The following is a 22,664-nucleotide window of genomic DNA, read 5'->3' as shown; positions in this document are numbered from 1 at the left end:
CCCATCACCCCTGACCCTTCCCACACTTACCAGCACCTTTGATATTTTTAAAGACAAGATCCACCATAGTTTAGGCATCGATATTTGTTCAAAAATTTGACCCTTCCCTTGTTCAGGCAGCACAAAACAACAGATCAAAGGGCCCTGCCCTCCCTTTAACATTTTTCTCAGCTTCTAATAAATCATTATTCTGTGAATGGAAATGATTTCAACCCAAATGCTTGGGCAAACACCAAGAGAAATAGATGACCTTATTTGCAACAATGTTGGGTCTTAGAGGCGCAGGCCATCTGGGTCCCCAGCTCCATCGCCTGTGAATGGCTTGCTGGCCGAGACAGGGGCCTCAGAAAGTACAGGATGTCCTACCCAACAAGAACACTGCATGCATAATCTTAGGGGTTTCTGTTGTTTTGTTGTGGTGGTTGTTTCCACCGTAAATGAAGACTTGGCTTTTCTCTCAAAGAGCTACACCTCTTACTCTCTCTCTTGCATTCAACAGCTTGGGACTTGACTGTTCCAACTTCAGAGCCAAGTAGATCCAAACCCAGTAGGTTAGCCACAGGCTCACAAGAAGCGCTCCTGAGAGGGAGTGTGTCCAGCACCTGAGAAGACCCCAGATCCTTCAGGGGGAAAAAAGAAGTAGGTGGGGCAACCTCCACTCCTCTGATTCAACCTGACCCATAGAAAAAAAATGCAGTCTATATGAAAAGGTTGGCAACACACATACCCAAATGGTCTCTACTCTTCCTTACACATTTCTCATGGAAGCGCTTATTCTCAACTAAAGAGTTAGGTTAAAACAGAAAGGTGGAGAAAACTCAAACCTAGGGATTTACCTAATTTTTTCTTATCTGTATATCTCTATCTGCAAGCCAATGTTGCCTTAGTACCCCCATCTCCTTGGACTCTATTTTGCTCTACAAAGAATGGAGTACAAGGAGGAAGAAAATACTTATGGTGACGAGCAAGAGAGAGAGAGAGAGAGAGCATGAGAATACACAAACAGCTCACTTTCTTTTGCTCTTAATTTTTTCCTGCCTTTCCCCCTAAGAACACTTTCTTATCATGATTTCCCAATGATCTGAAAGAGTCCATACACCAGATGGCATTTTCCCCCCCAGAGGGCATTTATTAAACTATTTGGTATCTCCATTAAAAAAAAAAAAAAGATAAGTATTTGCTAATCTGAGTATTTATTTGATCAGTACAAGATAACCATGTCCCCATAAAGCCCAACTTCCTATGATTTTAGCCCAAAGGAAACAACCTTTATATTTAACTAGTTAGTTTAGCCTAACCCTGGAGAAATTTGGATCTGGGGCATAGAAAGAGAGACCGGCCACTGCAGGCAACGGCCTGGTTGAGTAGGGAGGCAGCGGTGATATTTAGGCCAATGACACTGGCAAGAGAACTCTTCTCTTCTTCAGTAACAGACTAGTAAGGAGTCATGAGTTCGAATTCTGACATGACTTACTTCCCAGCTGTGTGACCTTAGGAAAATCACCTAACTTCCCTGACTGCAGTTTCCTTATCTATTATTTCCTCACCTAGATATCCTATCCAGCGCACAAATTGTTGTAAGGATTAACAAAGTCATGTTCATAAAACACTTCTTATAAGGCGCTATATACATGTTACACACTGTTACTTAGGTTAATGCTAGTTAACAGAATTAGAAAACCTGAATTCTAGTTCTGACTTTGACTTTCCACCTACAGGCAGGACATCACGATTTAATCTCCCCACAGCCAACATTCCCCTTCTCTAAAACTGGGCTGAGAACACATGCCCAGCCTTCCTCCAAAGCGAACACAAGGAGCAAATGAGATATATATGAAACTGCTTTGTACGCCGTAAGGTGCCGCACTGATCATGGTTGCAGTGGAGAACCAAGTGCCCAATCCCACTAGCTTGACTCATTTTCTCAGGAAACAGGCATCTGCGTTGAATTGGTACTCCTAAGGGATAGGCGCGCTCATCTGGGGAGCCCTTCCCACTTGGCCGGGCAGGTGCTCAGACCTGCAGCACCCATCTGTTCACGTGCTCTTCACAGCGACATGACGCAATGCAGTGTTGATGTGACTGCAACCACTTTGCAGACAAGCAAAGGAACCACCTTCGGAGCGGTTCAAGCATGTGCCAAATCCTCAGCAGACCTACATACATATTCATCTGCCTGGCTTCTAATGTACTCCCATTGTGTAAATCAGCTCAGAATGGCCGGATGTGCGGCACAGATGGCAGAAGAGAGACCAGCCTGCCAACCACAGGGGCCAGAGGGGCAGCTCAGAGGCCCTGTGCTCTCAACTCTCGGGGACTTCCTTCACGTCTGCGAACTGAGAAGCACTAGAGACCTAGTGGGGAGCTCTGGCTGCTGGGTGGGGGTTCTGTGAGAGCAGCTGGGGAAGAGGAGAGGAATTCAGACATTCCCCCTAGAAGGGCAGCATCCTTGGGCAGGGTCCTTGCTTATCTTGTTCTCTGCTCTACCCCCAGCACCGAGAGGAGAACCCAGCATCAGATATGCACCGGGCCAGTCTGAATGGAAGAAACGCTTCCTTACCTCATGCGCCTGGCTCTTTGGAAAGTGTTCGTGTGGGAGGGGTGAGGAGAGCTGGGCGGGCACCCTGACTGCTGAGACCGGACACCCACACCAGCCAGGTTCTGTGAACTCCACTGTCCCGGGAAGAGTGCTGGAGGGGAGCCTGCATCACCATCAGCCAGCTGAGAGGATAAACACCCTGGGGCCACCACCCGGACCCCTGGGATTGGCTTCTCACGGACAAGCGACACCTCTGTGTTGTGTTGTCTTGAAGGAGTGGGCTCAGACTAGAGAAAACAAACATCAGGTGCCCTGAGTGTGTCCATAGTGTCCTGTCTGTGATGACTGCAGTGGCCATAAATCCAGGCACGACCCACATGTCATAGGTCTAGGAGGGGACACGTGGGAGGACAGAGACCATGTAGGTATGTTCAGATATCGCCTGAGGTCCATCGTAACAGGGGGTCTGGAGTCCCCAGTAATTTTCCCATGCCACAGGCTTTTGTGCGAATGCTTTTAGGATCAGAGGCAGATCTTCAGGAGCAGACCTGCAGATCGATGGGAAAGTTGCCTTCTCTAAAAGTAAACAAGGTCCTTGGTAGAGGAAAAGTCTTCTATTTTGCCTGAAGCTGATCAGTTTTGCTGGGATTTGGATGCTATCTGGGGTTAGGGATGAGACAACAATTTAACACCAACCATGAAAACCAGGAAAGAGAGATTTTTAAGGCTGGCTCAGTAGAGAAAAATGGACCCTCTCCACATTAAGATGCCATGTTGTGAACAAACATGGGCTTCTCAATTCCCACATCAAATGCTCCTCTGAGAGTTAGTGAGGGCGTAGGGAGGGTCAGAGAGGGCTGGGGAAAGGGGGTGAGGTTGAACACAGACACATCTGTGTGTCCAGACACCGTGTGCTACGGCGTACTCACGTGGGCATGGCTGAGCCTGCGTCTCTAGTCCATCGGGGCACATGAGCGAGGGTGCTGAGGGCTGTGTGCCTACCTGTGCTGCCATCTTCTGGATAAAACCATGGTGGAGCCTCGATGTGTGTGCAGTTTTCAGAGTGTCCTGTGCACACATCCTCCACTCCCATTCTGGGGAAAACTGGAGTGGACTCAGTTCTCTTTGCTTGTGAGAAATGTCAAGACCAAAGAGCATTGCAAATAGGTTCCCCAAACCAAAGAGTATGCAGACACAAGAAGACCCGTGGTTGCTGGGGAGGAGGTACTCTGTGTGTGGTCCAGTCGCTGCAGACTTTGAGTGGTGGACTGGGGTATTTCGGTGATAAGGCAGAATGTGACCCAGCGGCCTTTACTAACTTGCCAACCCGCCCAGAGGGAGCATTCAATCACAAATAATGCCCATGCCAAGCACTTACTTCAATGACCTAATCTTTCTACCTATCCAAACAGCAGGGCAAATCCTAGACACAAATGGAGCTGGGGTGGGGGGGGACTGGACCCCTCTCAGGATGGGCAGCCCCTAGGCACACCCTGGGGGGCAACTGGACATGGTTCAAACTCGGCCAGGGCCGGGCCAGACAGAGCCTGCCCATGCCCCCTGAATTTTCTAGCAGAGCCAGTGGGAAGTGGAGTGAGGACCTATCAGCCCTTGGAGGGCCTGGCTGGCCTTGCCAACCATTCCCATCACGGGACCTGGGGCTGGCCAGACTGTTATCATTCCGTCATTCTGTAAACAGAGGTGTGGCAAGTGAAAGGTTTAAGCATTCCTCTCCAGTTCCCAGTTGTGGGCTAAGTGGTGGGAGAAAGCAGGTGGATGGAGAAAGACCTTAAATGTTTGGCTCAGACAGTTTTCAGAAAGCCTGCCCTGGCTTGCTTAGATGGGGAAGCCCGAAGTGCGGATGTTTAGAGGGACAATAGCTGGGCTGGGGTGGAACGAGCCTGTGACTGGTCTCCAGAAGATGACTTCCACTCAGTGGGACATGTGGTAGGCCACGCAGCCCTCCCATGGAGCCGCTGAACGGAGCAGCCTAGGAAGCAGAGGGGGACAGAGCGGCTGGGTGCAGCTCAGCCCCTTCGCTGCTCTGCTGAAAACCCCCGCAGACCTGCACATCCTCCTTCCCTGGCCCTGGCCTTGCTGGCCCGGTCCCTCCTATAGACAGGGCGTGGTAGAGCAGTGCATGCCCGCTCCTGGAGTTAGCCCAAAGGCTACAACGCTCCAGGGAGTGCAGACCTCAGTGGAAGAAGTGACTACTGCTCACACAGCCAAGGGAAAGACAGGAGGCTACGTGGCCCCAGCCCCACCCTGGGCAGAGGGGCTGGCAGGGCCAGGTGTGACTGACCACACATAGGAGACTGTCGGCCACCTAGAGAGTCTAAGACACACACAGAGGCCTGCCGCCCTGTGGAGAGAGGCAAGCTTTGTATGAGGACTTGCCACCTCACGTATCTGTGCCTCCATTTTTTTGATCTGTAAAATGAGCACAGTACGTAGGATAACTTGCATCATACCTACCATAGACATGCCACCATTCAAATGAAGTTACAACGCCTCATTAGCTTCACAGTTCCCAAACTGTGTACCAAGGCACCCCATGGCCCCCCCCACAGTGAGCTTGCAGAGGAGCCGTACAATACTTTAAATTCTCCAGGGAAACATGGTGAAGTCTGTTATACACCTTGGAAAATACCCCTACCAAGTTATTTGGACTCAACTACTTAGTAAACAGAACTTTTAGATATTTCTTTTGATCTGGGGGACACTGTGATAAAAATCACTGAGACACTAAGGGTGCTGTTAAGTCAGGAAAGTTTGGGAACCTCTTTCAGCTCTGAGCTCCTCAAAAGCATACCTTATTCACCTCTGTGTATTTGCTCCTCTCATCAAAAACAAACAAAAAATGGGCGATTGGGTGGCTCAGTCAGTTAAGCGTCCGATTCTTGATTTTGGCTCAGGTCATGATCTCAGGGTGGTGAGATCAAGCCCCGTATCGGCTTCCACAGTCAGTGTGGAGCCTACTCAGGCTTTTCTCTCTCCCTCCCTCTGCCCCTCCTCCCCTGCTATCTCTCTCTCTTAAAAAAAAAATTAGAAAAACAAACAAAAAAATTCAGCCCTAAAGTTGGCAACACCTGTGGAAGGAAGGGAGTGAGGGAGGGCAGGGGGAAAGGGGAAAGGGGAAAAGGGAAAGGGGAAAGGAAAGGAAAGGAAAGGAAAGGGAAAGGGAAAGGAAGGAAATTAATGGAACAGAATGTATAAATGTAGCAGCACCATACACTCTGCCACTAACAGCCATGGCATAACCGATCTAAACTGCTTAACAAGTGAGAAATCATCTCCACCCTCCTCTTAGGAGGCAGGGCTAATCTGATTTACTTAAAAAAATACTCAGCGGCATGACCTCTCAGTTCTGTGCCATGCCCCTCCTGTAACCAGTTCATGTCACCGAAGCCAGCCACACGGCGCCGGGAGACTTCCAGCAGCACTGGGTCACTAAACAGCGCTTTACTCATGTCTCCCGTGGGCACTCGATCTGGGTCATTTATCAGCGTTAATAGACCGAAGGCATGACATTCTCCCTTCCCCTTGCCCCATCCGTGGCCAAACTTACCCGTGGAGTCCTCTTTCTTGGAAATGTGAGGTTGAGATAGTTATGAGAAATGGAGGATTTGGCCAAGCTGAGGTCCGCATTTTCTCCATAGTTTTTGCCCCAAGAATCTGTTAGGAAATAAAAATATGACAGAGATCAGACCCTGCCACCACTACCCTGGGGCTCAGGGGGTGTCATGGTTACAAGGTCCCTCCAAATAATTCCTTCCCCCTCAACTAAAGATGTAAATGGGCTGGGTAGGGGGCTGATGCAGCTCTAACCAGTGACCTCCCAGTCACGGGGGCAGACCTTTGGCCTCACGTGGCACCTGCCACACACATCCACTCACACACACAGGTCCACCCGGTTTGGCCTCAAAGTGAGAGGGAAGGCAGGGGGCCAGCCTCAGAAGAGAAGACACCAGTGTGGAGAGTAACCAGAAATGGGCACAGGGCAGAGATGGCCCAAGGGCACAGCAAAGCCTGTCCCAAAGCAGGGCCTTACCCACAGGCCTCAGCGGGGTGCCTCGGAAGAGCTCGTAGAACTTGGAGAGGTACATGACCATGCTGAGGCGGTCGGGCTCCTGGGCTGACGCCATCTCCTTGCCTGTGGTCACTGGGGGGATGCCAAACTCGCGCTCGGCCACGTCAAATGCCAGTTGGTTGTTCTCCACAGCGTCATCTTCATTCAGAGAGTCAAAGTTGCTGGAGAACCAGAACAACGCAAAATTCAGGGACAGGAGACAGAGGTGTGAAAAGCTGAACCAATTTACCTGTAAGGAGCACTGTGGGCAACATTCTGCTGGGTCTTGCCAGCTGGGGAGAGGTGAGGGAGCCGCTGGCTCCTGCCCCCAATCACCCCAGCCCCCTGCTGCCCACCCCACCCGACTGCCCCCCCACCCACTACTGCCCAGGGAGGCTCCTCCTCACTTGGGGTAGGGACCAAATCAGATTTAGGCCATGACAATGTCATTGCTGCCTGGGCTGAAACAATGGGAAAATAATTTGTCTTTGGAAAACTTTTCAGCTACTTTATTTTTAAATAGTTCCTTTACATGCTTGTGCTTTTAATTATAAAAGTATATGGATATCTTGTAAAAAAAAAAAAGGAATCAAGGGATAAATAACATATAAAGTAACAGGTGAGCACCCCATCCCCTTCTTGAGGCAGCCTCACTTCCTAAAGGTACCGACTGATAACCCCCTGGGAGGTTTTCTTTCAGCCTTCTGGATGAATGTGCCCGTGGGTGTGTGGTTACTCTGCAGCCGATCTGAATCCAACATTAATACATGTACTGGGCCTTCAACACCACAAAGTGTGTCCAATCTTCCTATCGACGCTGCCATTATTCCCAATTTACAGACAAAGAAACAAACTCAGAGAAGCTAAGGGACCTGCCCAGTGCCACACAGCTAACTGGTCTGCATCTCAGATCAAATTCTTTTGGCTATAAAATCCTCGAACTGGCCCCCAGAATGAGGTCTTGCCCGTAATTTCTCTCTTGTGGGGAGAGTGCACAGGTGTGAACGCTCGATTTCCCCAGCATGGGGATGGACGGGATGCGGGGATGAGTACAAGCACGGAGACTGAACTGCGTCTGCGCCTCACGTATTAGGAACACAGGTCAATCAAGCTGCTGACAGAGTAATCAGTGCAAACAGCAAAGAAAAAAACTTAAGAAAAACTCAAACCAGAGATATATCGCTTCTCGGCCTTTTGGCTAAGATCAAGTGAACTTTGAGCCAGGATTCCACATCCAGCAGAACATCCCTGGTTCCCTTTGTCTCCAGGGTCCCCCTGGGCCACAGAGGGCTCAGCAGGTGCAGCCTGCACCCCCCCCAACTCACATCAGCTCAGGCCGGAAGCGGTGGATGATGGCGCACAGGGCCAGGCCACTGCGCCAAGATGTGGTCAGGTTGGTGACGTTGACGTGCTGGTAGCCCTCGGTTTGCTGCTGGCACCAGGTTAAGAGCTTGCTGGGCCGGATGTCTAACTCTGCAGCAGGGGGAAACAGACAGTGGTGGACAGAGTCATGGAGCAGGTGCATCTGAGCCACATCTTGAGGAGCGTCGAGGGATTCATCAGACAGAAAGCATTCCAGGAAAACAGAAAAGGGCTGTGCCATGGAAGAATCTAGCAAGGTGGGGCAGGCTGTGTACAACAGGGGCGGCAGCAGAGGGGCATGCAGTGGGAGGGGGTGGGAGGGGATGGGAGGGGGTGGGAGGGGAGTCTGGTAAGGCTCCCCAGCGGCAGTGAGGAGGTGGGGTCTGGGCGGGCAACAGAGACCGGAGAGGTCTCTCGGCTGGACGGTGACCCAAGCAAGGCCGGACTGATTCTGGGGAGTTACTCATTTAACCATCCCTTCCCTCCACTAGGAAAAGTGTGCAGCATGTGGGGCCTGTTATCTAGCTGGGGAGACAAGATCCCCATACTGGAAATAACAGGGAGGGAAAAGCAAGGCGCAGTTCCACCATTCACTTTACTGTCCTAAGTGCTCGACACATATTCTCTCCTTTACAACCGATCTGCTGCTGGGGCTGTCCTTGTCCTGGTTTTACAGATGAGGAAACAGAAGGACAGAGGAGAGGTACCTGGCCAAGGTCACACAAGTCATAGCAGCAGAGCCGAGTGGGCTGCAGGGCCTGGGCCCCCATGGCCACCCTGCAAAGCGATCCCCCACCCTGCACCCCAGCAGCCTGGCCGAGGACCCGGGGCAGCGGCTTACCCCTCCTGGAGAGGCTCATCGATCTCCTCACCGAGCCCAGCCTCTCAAGAGGGCACTGGTGCAACTCCTTGGTGACATACAAATGCTTCACCTACAAGCCAAAGAGACCATGCAGCTGCCCACTGGGGTTTCCCTGAAGCCGGTCTCGGGGCCGGCCCGGCTTCTACTCCACGTCCACCACGCTTTTCCTCTCTCGCTGGAGGGCAGGCCTTTGGGCAAGGGGCCCCAGGGAACCTGAGGCGCGGAGCAACAGATCTCAGCTGTCCACCCAAACACGGGGGGACTCAAGTGTGAAAACACGCAATTGGCTGATTTTACAAACAGCAGGACGGGGTTTGCAAACAGCACAGCCAGAAGAAGTTGGCGGCTGTGGGTTCCTGAGTCAACAGGAGGAAATGCGGGAACTGGGAACTGAAAGGACCTGATGGCTGGCTGAGTAGACTCCGTGACAGAGGCATGCTTAGCGACACCGATGCACGGTGGCAGTAAACACATCAGCGTGTGTGCAGATGAGGACAGACATGGCATCTGTTCTAGTTCTTTCCTGCGGGCTAGAGAGACGCTGACTCTCTGGTCTCTCGTGGCTCTCCTAGAGAGAAGAACTGGTCCCACATCAGAGCCAGGAGGCATCGGCGGCCACAGCCTTGGGCATGGGGCCAGGTTTTGGGTGACCTCCCACCCACCACTCAGGGCAGGGTGGCCCAGATGGGGCCCCAGGAGGGACTTACCTGATGGGGCCTGACACAATTAGAGTTGAGATTTGGGTACCGTGTCCCTGGGTCCAGCGTGTACTGCTCAAAGTTCTTGTTGATGTTCTCCGGGGTGGTCTGAGGTAACAGCCGGTAAAGACTTTCTCTAGGATGGGGCAGATCCCAGGCGTCAGGGACTGCTCTGGCAGCCTCATCCCCTCACCCCCTCACCCCTTCCCTGCTCTTAAGGGCCTCTTAGATGTGTCTGTGTACCTCTTCCCTGCGGCGCCTGGCCCCCGTGGTTCCGGAGACTCACAAAGTGGGGGACAGTTGAAGGGCTGGAGAGGGCGGGGGGAAGGGGTGTCCAGCAGCAGTGATGCCGGCCTCCTTCCCCTGAGCAGAGGGCAGGGACACCAGAGCTGGTAGCCGAGGGACCTGTGGTTTTGCTATAACCACCACTCAGCCACGCTGCCTCCCGTGGCCTCCTGTCCCCCGTGACCACAGGCCTCCACACCCAAGACCTGTAGAGGCCTGCCCCCCACCATCAGTCTTGCCGTCTCCCAGTCTGCCAGCTGTTACAGCCACGGGGCCAGCAGCAGGGTCTGGGGGGGAGCCCTGGGTCTCAACAACAGCAGGAGAGGCCTGAGAGGTCAGACACCCAGCCCCCCCGCAGGGGAAGACAGCCCCACAGCCGAGGCTTCCCCTCAACCTCTTCCGCTCACAGTGCCTAGGCCGTGCTGGGAACCCCAACTTCGGGGTCACTCCAGACCAAGATTTCTCTTCTGCATTCAGGTCCTAAGGTCCTGGCCCCCAGAGAAGTCACGGGAGGAGGTAGAGCATGACACAGAGAGTTTCCCCAGGGATCCTAATGATCAAATCAGGCCACATGTGGGAAGGAAATGCAAGAGGACAGAGGCTCCAGGTTCATCCAGGCCAGCCCTGTTCCCTTTCCTGCCTGAGCTACACAACCAGTCCTGCCCCCAGCTGGAAGCCCCACTGTCAGTACTTACCTTTCAGCAAGCAGCTCCAGGGGAGGGGTGCCCTGGTCCCAGCTTTTCACCATCCAGGCTGTGTCAAAGGCTGCCAGGAAGCCTCGGGCACAACCTGTGCCCATGGGCCAAAATGGCTAGAGAAGAAAACATGCAAAATTCCAGTTGGTTCTCATGCCCACCCTCCCCGCTCCCCCAGCCTGCTATCCCATTCTATCCAGCACTCTGCTTGCTGAGCCCATGGACGCACTGGCGGGAGTGTGGGTGTGGTGTCACAGGAACAGCAAAACTGCTCTGGGGCTCAAACAAGGCATAGGCAAGTCCGTCTGTCCCCCCCCCCCCCCACACACACACACCCCCACACCCCGGGGAGGGAGATGGAAATCAGGGAATGCTTCACGAAAGAGTTGCATTTATGCTGATTTTAAAGAACCGGTAGGCTTCTAATCTTGATCCCTTCAAGACTAGGGTGGGCAAAGGCCTGGTGGAGGAACGGAGCAGAGGAGCAAGAGAGAATGCTGAGAAGGGGCGGGCAGCAGCGGGGGCAGATCACAGCCCACACACCATGGTGAGCGAGGGCTGGTTCGCCAAGCTAAGTTCTAACTGAACTGTCCCATGGGCACCCAAAGCATGGTTTGGAATTTGACTCTTGGGATAAACAAACATTTTTTGGTTACTGCTTACTTTAAAGTTAAAAATGTAACCCTGCTGAAAACATTCGTTCAATCTAAGGATGCCTGCAGTTGCCGACGCTCTGGGAAGCATTTTGAGCAGGGAGGCCACGGATAGAAACCAGACTTTGGGGCCCACATGCCCTTTTGCCCCCTCTCCGATCTCCATGTTGCAAGGCCCCGGAAAGCTCCCCACATGAGGGAGAAGTTGTGGCCCAGCTGAAGGGGTACATGTTCTGAAGAAGGCCGCCCACCCTAAAGGGCAGGGCAGGGCCAACTAGTTTCATACTTCGACAAAGAGTTCAGCCCGAAGAGCCCAGAGCGGGGAAAGGAAGGCAGAATGAGCAACTCTGGGTCTGGTGAAAGGGCAGGCCAGGTGCAAGCCGGAGCCAGGATGGGCTTGGCTGACTCCGGCCTGCTGGCAGGCAGCCTGTCCTTCCCCTTGGCTGCACGACAGCAGATGCCGTTGGCCACACCAGAAATGCAGGGATCTATCTTCTACCGGGAATCAGGGGCGTTCCCAAATGCAGGCGCTACCTCGAGCAAGCTGTCGCCCACCAGGGCCACGAGGAGCTGGTGTGACTGGCGCTCGCGCACCAAGGCCGCATTCTCTGAGGCGTACATGGAGGTGAAGTCAAACATGGCCACGTCGGGCTGCCCGTAGTGGTTCAGAGCAAAGTCTAATGATGGCAGCTGGTAATTGGTGGCAAAATCTGCGGCCTCACGGGCGTAGGAGAGCAGGTTGTCCTGGTTTACGTTCTCTGCACACAGCAGCATCTCCGTGTCGATGTAGTCCTGGGGAGAGAACGGGAGCCCGGTGTGGGAATCCGCCCCCGTAACGGGCAAGCCTTCATACCCATGTCTTTGCAAAAGGACTTGGAATGGGCTTGCACAGCAAAGCTAAGCAAAACAGAAAATCAGGGCCAAAGGAATCAGGAGGAACCAAATCAGTCATCTGTCAGGGTTAACAGAGCTGTGATTAGGCCTCACACTGGGCTTTGAGCTTCCTGGCATCCAAGGCAAAGGGGAAATGTGATCTATGGCAGGGCTTTCCTTATCAGAAAGAAGGAAGCGTAGAAATTCCTAGGGGAGGAAATTTTTTTCCTGGCACTAAATTCTAAAAGAACGGTCTCACGTAGGAATTTTGACAGAGGACATAGTGTTGTAATGACCAGCTTACTCAATAATGGTCTAGCGGTAAATGCAGGAGTGTATTTCCCATGGCTGGTTCTTGTGATAACTTTCAGTAAAATTAAAAGACAAGAGAGCAAGTAAGGAATAGTGATTTCTTAGTGGACTAAGCTAAGCTAACATGGTCCCGACATGCTGTGTTTAGTGGTCAAACAAAACCAGAAAAGACATGGGTGCTTGGCAGGGCTTGCAAACCTTCTCTCCAGAATCTGCTCTCCCTTTTCTTGAGAGGCTAGGGCTGCTCGGGGCTCTGCTGTGCTCTTACAGTGTTAACTGTACACTCCCCGCCGGAAGGAGGAGGGCCCTGGCTTAGAGGAGCAGGCTATCCCTCTCTGAGGGACCCTGGCAGCGACCTCAGGGACGCCTCCCAGAGTCTAATCTGCTCATCATATGGCTAAGAAGCTAGAAGGCTAACTTTCCCAAAACGTGACACAGAAAGCGCAGATCCCAAGGTGGGGGCGGAGGCGTGGGTGGGAACCAGTGTGTAAGACCAATGCAGGCCTTGGCATGAGGTTGGATTCCAGCTTTGCTGTTCACTGAGCAAACTTGGGCAAATTACTGAACTTTTTTGAGTTTCCATTTTCTCATTTGTAAAATGGGAATAACAAAATCCACTTCACACAGTGAGGACCAAAGGAAACCATAGACATAAAATCCCCAACCTGATGCCTGGCATGTGGGAAGTGCTCAGTGAATGGGAATTTCTGTCCCCTGTAATTCATGATGGCACAAAACACAGTGTCTGGTGAAGTACATTCCTGGACCCACCCAGGCACCACCAGGAGCATTTACAAAGGTCTTAGAAGGCACAGCCACATCTACAGAGTGACCCACTATGTCAATTTTCCTAATAACCATGATTTCAAATATCGTGTTCCAGAAATTCTAACATGTTTACACCAAATTATATCACCCAGATCGCACCCAGCATTGGCCCGGGAACCCTGTGTCAGCTGGTGGCGTTCAGGCTGGAGCTCCTGCCATTCACTTGTCCTTTCTCACGCCTGTTCCTACAATCACATGACCAATTCCCTCCCTTTAAAGGTGTGGAGAGGAGATGGGGAAGGGTGAATGGAGAGGTCTTGAAAACACCCCCTCTTCAAAGCATGCCACAGGTGGGCTGGCTGACGAGTGAGTGTAAGCACTGCACCGTGAAGGTCCCTGGTGCTGGTGGCCCGGACAGGAGCGCGGGGACCTGCACAGGGAGCAGACCCCAGGCTGTGTTGGGCTGAGAGCCAACCTGGTCCAGGGCTGCTGGGTTGAGCCAAGGGACCTTGTCAGGCCCGAGGTTCCAGGGAAGTGGGCGGATACAGAAGCAGGACCAGGGGCATGGGGTGAGAACAAGGGCAAGGGACAGAAAGGAGGGAACGGCAGGCCTGGAGAACGGAGTTCTAAATTAAGACAGAGGCAGGAGAATGAGGGTGGGGCCCACTTTCCACAGGCACAGGTACCGAAGAGAGGCTGTGTCCTAGGCAGAGAGGGGGACAGTAGAGAGAGAAGCAGCAGGAATAGCCCGGGTGGGGAATCTGACAGCAAGAAGAGTCGCCCCATGTACTGAGCTAAAAAGAAGGCTGGAGACCGGAAGAGAAGGTCAGCCAATGGCTTCCAGCGAGGGTGGGTTCAGCGTCAGGAGACCAGCTATGATGCGTGCTCACCTTGCCCACCTGGCAATAGCGCTCCCTCCCACAGTGGCAAGACCAAGCCTGCTGCACCCAGGAGCCCTAGCCTGTACGTATGTGGCCCAGCAGAGGCAGGGTCCTGGGGTAATGGGCCACCCTCCTTTTGTGACAGAGAGCAAGATGGACAGAGCGGGGAGCCCACAGGCATGGTTTCCTGAGGAGAAACGTCACTCTCCCTTCAGGAGCCACGGAAAGAAGCCCAGAGGTCAGGAGGAATAGATGGGGAAGCAGATCAGTCAGTCACTCAACACACATTTGCTCAGCACCTCTGTGTGCCTCTAGGAAGATGCTGACCCATGTGGGGAGAGGAAATGAGAGAGGATATGTCATTCCTCCGGGAGCACGACAGGAACGTTAATTTGAGAGGCTTGGGTTAGATGGACCAGCTCCCAGCTATGCAAATGCCACAGAGCTTGGCTGGACACAGGGAGACTCAAGGCCAGAGCTCCTGAACCAAATGGCCGTCCAGCTCTCTCATGTCCGGCCTGGGGCCTATAATTTCTAGAAGAGAATTCCTGTCTTATACCTAGAGGCCCCTCAGCACTGGCTCAGAAGATGCCCCCGGAGTCTGTGAGGGAAAGAAAAGGCTTGGTGAGGACACCCACAAGCCCGGGATCTGCTCCCAGCTCTTCCACAGTCATGACAGGTTCACAGTGAGTCACACTTGCCCACCTGTGCCGTGACAGAGAGATGAGGAGTATGATGGAGAGGCTTTAACAACTGCCCAAGAGCTGAGTCACCATGAGCAACACGTCTTGACCTGGACAAAGGCCCTGGGATGCCCTGAGGGAGCCTTGGTGTCCCAGAGGCTGGAGTACTCAGCCAGTGAAATAGGAAACCCACATCAAACTCTGCCTAACTCCCTGGGGGTGGGGTCAGGGCCTGACAAAAGCCTCCTCGGTCCCTCCTTTGCAGAGGTGCCCACTGTGCTGGCAGCCCTGGACCCCAAACAGTCCTTCACTGTTTGCCATAGGCCTCCCAATGAACGAGGCAACTTCAGGAGGGATGCCTGTGGAGCAGAGTAAAGAAGGGGCCACCACCCCCACCTCCCCCAGACTGCGTCAGCCACGGAGTACCAGACGCTGAGACCCACTGCTCACACATCTGCTAGCTATGCTCAGTCAGCTTCTTCCAACCCCCGTCCCGCCCTTCACAGCCTCCTACCTGCAGCTCGGGCTCTCAGAGAGGACCTGAGCCGCATGGAGGAGGCCCAGGGGACGACTGGGTTACCCATGCCACCCAGCCAGCGGCCAGCACAAAGTGGCAAGAGGACAGGCACATTCTTCTCCGACAAGCAACAATGAATGGTCACCACGCCGCCCGGCCTCCAGGCTGACACCCCGAGAGCAGGCTGACCTCGGACGGCACCAGGCAGCAGCCGGGGCAGGAACAGAGGCTCTGGAAGGGTTGAAAACCTGACCAAAGAAGCTTCCGGCCCCGGACCCCCAACTCCATGTGCTTTCTTCCAACTTGGTGCTCAGTTGAGGCATGAAGATGCAAAGGCAGGACACAGAGGCCAGGAAGCCAGCAGGTGTCCAAACCAGACAGTAAGTTACGCAGGGAATCTGTAAACTCCCCCTATATGGACCAGGTCTTGGGACAGTTGCTCTGTACGCATTTTCTCATTTACTTCTGCAAACAACCCTTTCAGACAGAATACATTATTTGGAGTCTCCAGAGAAGAAGACCGAAGTTCAGAAAAGCTGAGCAGCTTAGTCACAGTCCTGAGTTAATCTTCGACTGAGCCAAGATTCAAGCGAAGCCTTTCTGACTGCGAGAACAGAGAGCTCCCCACCACCCCATGACAAGAGGGCCACAGAGGGAAATTCACAAGCGAATGTTGTCTTAGTGCCCCACTCGGACAAGGAGCCCCCATCGGCCTCCAAATGACGTGGGACCTCCCCGAAACAGGGACAGGGCTGAATGAGACGTGGGGAAGGAAAAGACTCAGCCAATCTCTTGGGGGCAAAGGCTTACACGAACACCTGGGTGAGGGTCTCAGCCCAGCCCACAGTCCTCTGCAGAAACACGTCTGTGTGTAGTGGTGTGGGCTCCCTCATCCAACACTCACAACAGCATGGAGGAGGAGAGTGGTGGGTGGTGGTTCTTTTCCACCTGCCCCCACCCCCTTGCTCAGTTTCCCGCGGGACAGCACCTACTCCTGCACTTGCTGGGTCACAAAGGGAAAGACAGGACATTGCAGCCAAGAGATACGTACATTAATGATGACACCTTTGTCAAGCAGGCTCTGCTTCTTGGCGGTCATGACAAAATAGTGGGTGCAGTCCTTGTAGTAAACAATGTTCTCAAGATCAATCCCTGCAAAGAGAAGCGTGCCTGGACTCAGTTTGACTCCCTCAGTGTCTCAGTGCCTCGCTGCATTACAGGTGTCATTACTTACCTGCATGTATTCAACGTTAGGCAAGTTTTTAAAACATACAAGGCTGGAAAAGATAAAACTAAGTGCTAGAATTTACCCAACTCCACACAGCTAGCTTTTGTTGTACCACAAAGACACTATGTTGTTGTTGTTTTTTACGGTTTATTTATTTATTTTAGAAAGAGAGAGTGCACGCGCACGTGAGCAGGGGGCTCATGACCTGAGCCAAAATCAAGAGTCAGCTGCTTAACGGACTGAGCCACCCAGGTGCCCCAAAGACACTATGTGTTTTTTTTTTTAATTAAGATGTAATTGACATATAACATGGTGTCAGTTTAAGGTGTACAACATGTTGATTTGATATATTTATATATTGCAATATGATTAAAGCATTTAAAAAAAAAAAAAAAGGAAAACCTCAAAGTCTTTAGGGACTGTGGACCAGTATTTCCAAGCTAGAGCAAAGTGCTGCAGAAGGGCCAAGAGCTGTCTGGGGCATGGCAGCTAAGCAACAACAGAGCCAGGATTTGAACCCCAGCTTGTCCGATTCCAAGTGCCATCCACCAGGCCCTCCATGTGGCCAGAGATTCAAAGAGCTGTGGGAATTCTTTCAAGACTGTGCTAAGTGATGTTTCTACTATGTCCCCTGTGTGTGGGGAAACCCAGATGCCCTGGCAGGAACAACTCAGTTTAGAGGGCTGGGTTGTATAGCTTTGTACTTCCCAGCAATTGCAAAAACACTTCATAGGCTATGTTTCTGCATTAAAAAAAAAAAATGCTATGAGAGCTTAGCTCAGTGGTTCTCCAAGTGGCCCCCCCTCCGGCCAGCACCATCAGCATCACCTGAGAACCTAGAAATGCTAATGATCAGGACCCCATCCTGGACCTAGTAAAGCAGAAACTCTGAGGGTAGGGCCAGCAATCTGCACTTTGACGAGGGGATTCTGATGCACGTGTCAGTTTGAGAACCACTGGCTTAGCTTCCTCAAAGGGAGAGAAAGGAACAGACACATAACAACCTATCAGCAGTTGACAAGGGCGTCCTGGGTAACCATAGGAACCCCTTTATTACCGTTAAATAGGAAACAGCCATCAAAGCAGAGGGCCCCCCAGAGAATGGGAGGAAATTCATCGTTGTCACCTTGTAAGGGGCATGGTGAAACAATGGCCAAGGGTGACCACCCCAGCGAAATTTAAAGGAAACTCATTGAAACATTTGGAAAAACACACTCAATGTCCTGTCATAATTCAGATTTGGTGATTTGTTGAAGTATTTATCTTTTCAGTTTTTGAGAGGAAGGGAGGGTTGGACTAATTCTTAAATCATTCAGAAGAGCATAACACGCTGGAAGAAAACACTCTAATAAAATCGTGCCACTGTGGTGAAACTCAGACGGTCACACAATGAGCACATGTCCTCGTGGCCAGACAGCTGCCCAGTCTGCTCCATAAGGAATCCCATTCCTAGAAAACCAAATGGAAATATTCCAGCAGGAGCAGTTTGCTCTCTAAGGGTAAGTAACTGAAAGGTCTTAAGTCAGAGGCCAGCACACGTTTGCCATAAAGGGCCGGACAGTACGTAATTTCGGGCTTTGCAAGCCATCCAGGTCCACAACCACTCACGGGCAGTGACATGCATGAACAGGCGTGGCTGTGTTCCAATAAGCTTTCATTTATGGACCCGAAAACTTGAGTTCCATATAACTTTCGATGTGTCAAAAAATATTCTTCTTTTGCTTTTTCTTCAGCCATTCCAAACTACTGAAACCATTCTTAGCTTGAAGAGAATACGGACCCATGTGGCCAACCACAGTTTGCCAGCCTCCAATGTAGACACTCAGGCAGTGACAAACATCCGGTTCCTGAGCTATTCTGCAGCCTGCAAAACTGACCATCGGAAGGACTGCAATATGGACAATATTTACAATGCGATGCCGAATGAGAAAACCAGAATCACAAAGAGTACTAGCACTCTGCTAAGAGCTGGAACCATGTAAAAAGGGAGGGTAACAGGTGGACAGTTACTGAAAAGCAGTATATGGAAATGAGGACTATTTCTGTGTTAGGTTGACGGTGAGTGTGGAGGATTTATTTCTAGCATAAGAATTTTAGGGACGCCTGGGTGGCTCAGTTGGTTAAGCGTCCGACTCTTGGTTTCAAGTTAGGTCATGATCTCAGGGTCGTGGGCTCGAGCCCCACGTCCGGCTCCACGCTCAGTGCAGAGTCTGCTTGAGGATTCTCTCTCCCTCTCCCTCAGCTTCTCCTTCCCCCTGTTTCTTCCCTGACTCACACTCTCTCCCTCAAAATAAATAAAATCTTTAAACAAATTTTTATTTAACACTTGTCACACTGCCTTTCAAGGAGAGATAAGATTTTAAAATCAGGTTAAAAGAAAAATCTGGAATTTACTTAATTGGCAGCGAGGTGTCATCCCTCTTTCTCCTCGCCATGCTTTACTTCTCTCCATCATCTTTCTGACTGCCTGACGTGCTAGTTATTTGTTTACTGACAGTCTCTCCCCACAGAATATAAGCTCCAAGAGAGGGGTCTTGTTTTGCCCACTGCTCTTTCTCAGACCCTTGAGCAGCATCTGGCACCAAGTAGGCAGTCAATAAATATTTGTTGAGTACATGAATGAGTATCTTCGAAAGATACTCAAGGCCCATGGCTAGGGGACAACTGATGCCCTGGGGTGAGCACATGGTTCCTGGGCATCCCTGGAAGTCCCTTGTGGGGAAGGACAGCTGGTACACTGAACTAAAACACCTACACTTTTTCAGGGACCAACCCAGGGTTACTGGTTCCCTCCTCAGAGGGCTCCCTGAAGCTCACGCTGCCTCAGGCACAGACCGACCTCCCTGCATCAGGATGATTTCCCTGGGTGTCCATCACTGGACAAGGAGCCATTTGGGGAGGGGACGATGTCAATCTCAACTTTGTATCCCATGATACTGAATACAAGCACACAATGAACATGTTGACTAAATGCTGAGTAAATATATCTTTATCCATTTTTATGTACAACATCCAGAACTTGCCCTTGAGAAGCTCTTTCATCCTTGAAGGAACGCTGCCCAGTTCTATCCTATGGAGAAGTCCCTGCTTCCACTTAATCAGAGTGAGTCTCCCAATCCCAAGAGCTGGGAATGCCCAGCACAGACAATGGCCTGGTTTGGAGAAAGGTGAAGGTCCCACCTGTTTCTTCTTTAAGGTCCTGAAAAAATTTCTGGTTGAAGATGAAAGCCACACCACTGATCTCTTCCACCTTGGCCTCAGCTGTGCTGTTTCTGTTTATGAAGTTGGCAGTGATGGCAATAGCCAACTTCCCACGGAATTCTTTCCTTCTGAACCCTGCGTGAGGAAAAAGGCAAAAAGGGAGTCTTTCTTCTGCATTTGGTGTGAAAACTGAGTACGATTATGGAGGAAGCTGTTCTCAGATGCCTCACAGGCCAGTGAAACCAGAGTTCTGCTTCTCTGGAGAACAGGGGCAGGCAGAAATGCCAAGGTTCGTACCTGAGGAAGAAACACATCACCAGAGGCCTCAGTCAGGGGGACTTTCTCCTCTCCTAAAATCTACAGGACCAATGATTCTGGTTAGGCTTCTACAAACAAAAGGCTAAAGTGATTTTCCCAGCAGGCTCATCCTGCTAAGATTTGCTAGGCACTGTTGCTAGGTACACCATGACACGTGAACTTTGAACTTCTACAATTCAAACTAGGTTGTCAGCATTTTTCATGTTTTTCTCCCTTTGAAAAGTAGGATTATGAGACTGAATTCCTGTGGGATGGGGATTTTAACAAATTTTCTATTTCTAGTCTCCAGTGATTGGCGCTTTAGTCCACACTCAGTAAATATATAATGAATAGACAAAAGTCTAACTTGCAATTGATTTAATACAATGATTCCTTGGGGTTCTTCTAGTTGTTAATGGTTTACATTAAAATTGATTTTCAATGGTGGTGACACAGAGGATCCCAAGCAGGTGGTCACACTTCAGTGGAGCATCTTCTGCCAATCCCCTTTCTTTCTAGCATCTGGCTATCCCACAGTCCTGAATCTTCCCTCTGCCCCACTGTTGTTTACTTTGCTTAACTCAAGGCTCTCATCACAAGGGCAGGCTCTCTGGACATGCCTTTGTCTTCAGCCTCCTCTGGGAACTCCCCCTACATTTGCTCACCGCACACTCAAACCTCATGCTGATTCCCAAACTTCTCTGTCAATACTCCCTTTGACTAGAAACCTTGAGGTTTTTCTCAATACCTCCTCTTTAAGTCATTCTTCATTAGATTTTATTGAAATGGTCAGAAATGGCCATTATTGTCTAGTCTAGTATTTCTTAACTGGGAATGACCTTGGCCCCCAGGGGGCATCTTGGCAAAGTGTGGAGACATTTCTGGTTGCTACAACTTGGGGGGTGCTACTGGTGTCTAGCGGGGAAAGGCCAGGGATGCCGCTAAGCATCCTATTGTGCACAGGACAAAGAATGATCTGGCCCCAAATGTCAACAGTGCCAGTATAGAAAAACTCCCAGTCTAGTCTACTTATTTGGTGCTAAGCGGCCTAAATGGCTCTCCTCCTTCTCACAGCTTCTTTTCCTGTCCATGATATGCCTAACTATACTCAGGCAAAGTGTGGATTTTGGATTGGAAAATATTCAGACTTACAATTTTACCCAACCACCAAAATGGCCCCATAAATTCCAACAGCACAACATCCAGGTTAGCAGCTTAAAAAAGTCTTTGTCAGATATGGGTTATTGATTGCAGGGGTCGGGCAAGTGTAAGGATGGAGGAAAAGAGAGAGACGCAAGAGTGGGGAAAGGGTCCTGGTGGCACAGCAGGTGGGTAGGGCCCAGCTAGGCAGCCCACACCTCCCGATTCCGCCAGCATCAGCCCTCTTTCCAGGAGTGTGTTCTGTCCTCAGAGGATGTGCCCTCCCCATCAGAAATCCGCAGCCTGCAGCCCTTGAGGGAGGCAAGCTTGAAGAGCAGATAGCCACCAATCTGAGAGAGGCCATGTGGGACCACTTTGTCCATAATCTGCAGTCTCGCCTTCATACAGTTAGCACCAATTAGTACAACCTCTGCGTCAATTAATCTTTTGGGGAGGGGCTAGGGGATTGAAGACATTTCTGGCAGTGGCGCTCTTTTCCCAACCTGACCAGATCTTACTCCAAGAAAACATGTTATGCTTCCAACTCCAGAACTCAGAGAAGCAGGGTTTGGCACCTTTTGACAGTCTGGGAAAAGCTTATCTTACTGCCCAGCGGTGAGTGTGCTTAAAAGTTACAGAAGAGATGGGCTCCTCCCGCTGGGGTATTACACGTGACAGGACAAGAAGGCCACAGAGAGTCTAAGAATGGTTGTCGTAGCTAGACGGAGTAAGTGGGAAAGTGCTTAGTTACCACAGATTCATCGACAGGCACTCAATAAATGCATATTGACTTTCAGTTTCCATGGCACTTTACCTTTATAAAGCATTTTTACATACAAGTCCTTTCCTAGCCCTCATGAGAATGCTCTGAGGAGGTTCTCTTATCTACATTTTACAGATGGGAAGCCTGACGTTCAGAGACCACGAAATGCCTGCCCTCTGGATGTTCAGCCTCAGGCACGGCAGGACAGTCTGCCCTTCTGTCAAGGCCCCCATCCAGCTTTGGCACCTGCCATCTTGCCCCCATTCTCCAGCCCCCCTCCAACTCCCGTGCCCCCCCCTTCCTCAGTTCCAGGAAGAAGAGTCTTCACCTTCCAGTGTGTTCCTGCGGCCGTCGGCGCCAATGATGACGTCAAACTCAAAGTCCGACAGAGAGTGGTCCGCCGGGAGAAATTCTGCCCGCCATCCGATCTCTGCCAGAACAGAAAAATGATTTGAGTTGGCAGAGAAAGGTGGGAGGTCCCTTCAGTGCTGGCCGGGGAAAAGGGGATAATATCACTAGGTAGAGGCACCCCAGACAGAGCTGCCAGAGGAAAGACCCAGCATTATCCTCAATCACACTCTCATCTGGAGTCCTTCTGGCTTTAATAGCAGTTCAACCCAGGGCAAGGTAAACCAGCAGCGCCCACCCCCTGCCTGATTTAACTGGTTTCTCTAAAGGCTGGGAGTCTATGCTCAATGATTCTCAGGCCAGTCTCACTTGAACCCTGTTCGTCTCAGTGTGCTCTACCATGTTCTCTTCATAGGCCCCTCTATTCCTCCTTGCCCTCCTATTACCAACCAGACCCGGAGGACGTGCTGGGTGTCATGAAACCAGTTTG

General features: G+C 51.3%; 1 protein-coding gene across 10 annotated transcripts in view; it reads right to left on the bottom strand.

The window, feature by feature from the left end:
- The window catches only part of LOC113913852 (F-actin-monooxygenase MICAL2), a 216,264-nt gene that overhangs the window by 104,977 nt on the left and 88,623 nt on the right, over positions 1 to 22,664 (bottom strand). For all 10 annotated transcript variants that reach the window (XR_003517277.2, XM_027578196.2, XM_027578197.2 and 7 more), the window contains exons 6-15: positions 22,155 to 22,256; positions 19,606 to 19,761; positions 16,249 to 16,349; positions 11,698 to 11,955; positions 10,511 to 10,626; positions 9,540 to 9,666; positions 8,812 to 8,902; positions 7,934 to 8,081; positions 6,591 to 6,790; positions 6,108 to 6,214 (exon numbers count right to left, since the gene is read on the bottom strand). Coding sequence is in view for 9 of the 10 variants with exons in the window: in XM_027578196.2 (XP_027433997.2) it covers positions 6,108 to 6,214; positions 6,591 to 6,790; positions 7,934 to 8,081; positions 8,812 to 8,902; positions 9,540 to 9,666; positions 10,511 to 10,626; positions 11,698 to 11,955; positions 16,249 to 16,349; positions 19,606 to 19,761; positions 22,155 to 22,256 (1,406 nt within the window). In the remaining variant the exon portion in view is untranslated. The remainder of the gene's footprint in view (positions 1 to 6,107; positions 6,215 to 6,590; positions 6,791 to 7,933; positions 8,082 to 8,811; positions 8,903 to 9,539; positions 9,667 to 10,510; positions 10,627 to 11,697; positions 11,956 to 16,248; positions 16,350 to 19,605; positions 19,762 to 22,154; positions 22,257 to 22,664) is intronic.

This window comes from Zalophus californianus, chromosome 11 (genome assembly GCF_009762305.2).
Source record: "Zalophus californianus isolate mZalCal1 chromosome 11, mZalCal1.pri.v2, whole genome shotgun sequence".
In the NCBI taxonomy this organism is placed as follows: Eukaryota; Metazoa; Chordata; class Mammalia; order Carnivora; family Otariidae; genus Zalophus; species Zalophus californianus.
The sequence above is the reverse complement of the archived record's forward strand: the minus strand, read 5'-3'. Positions and strand labels throughout refer to the sequence as shown.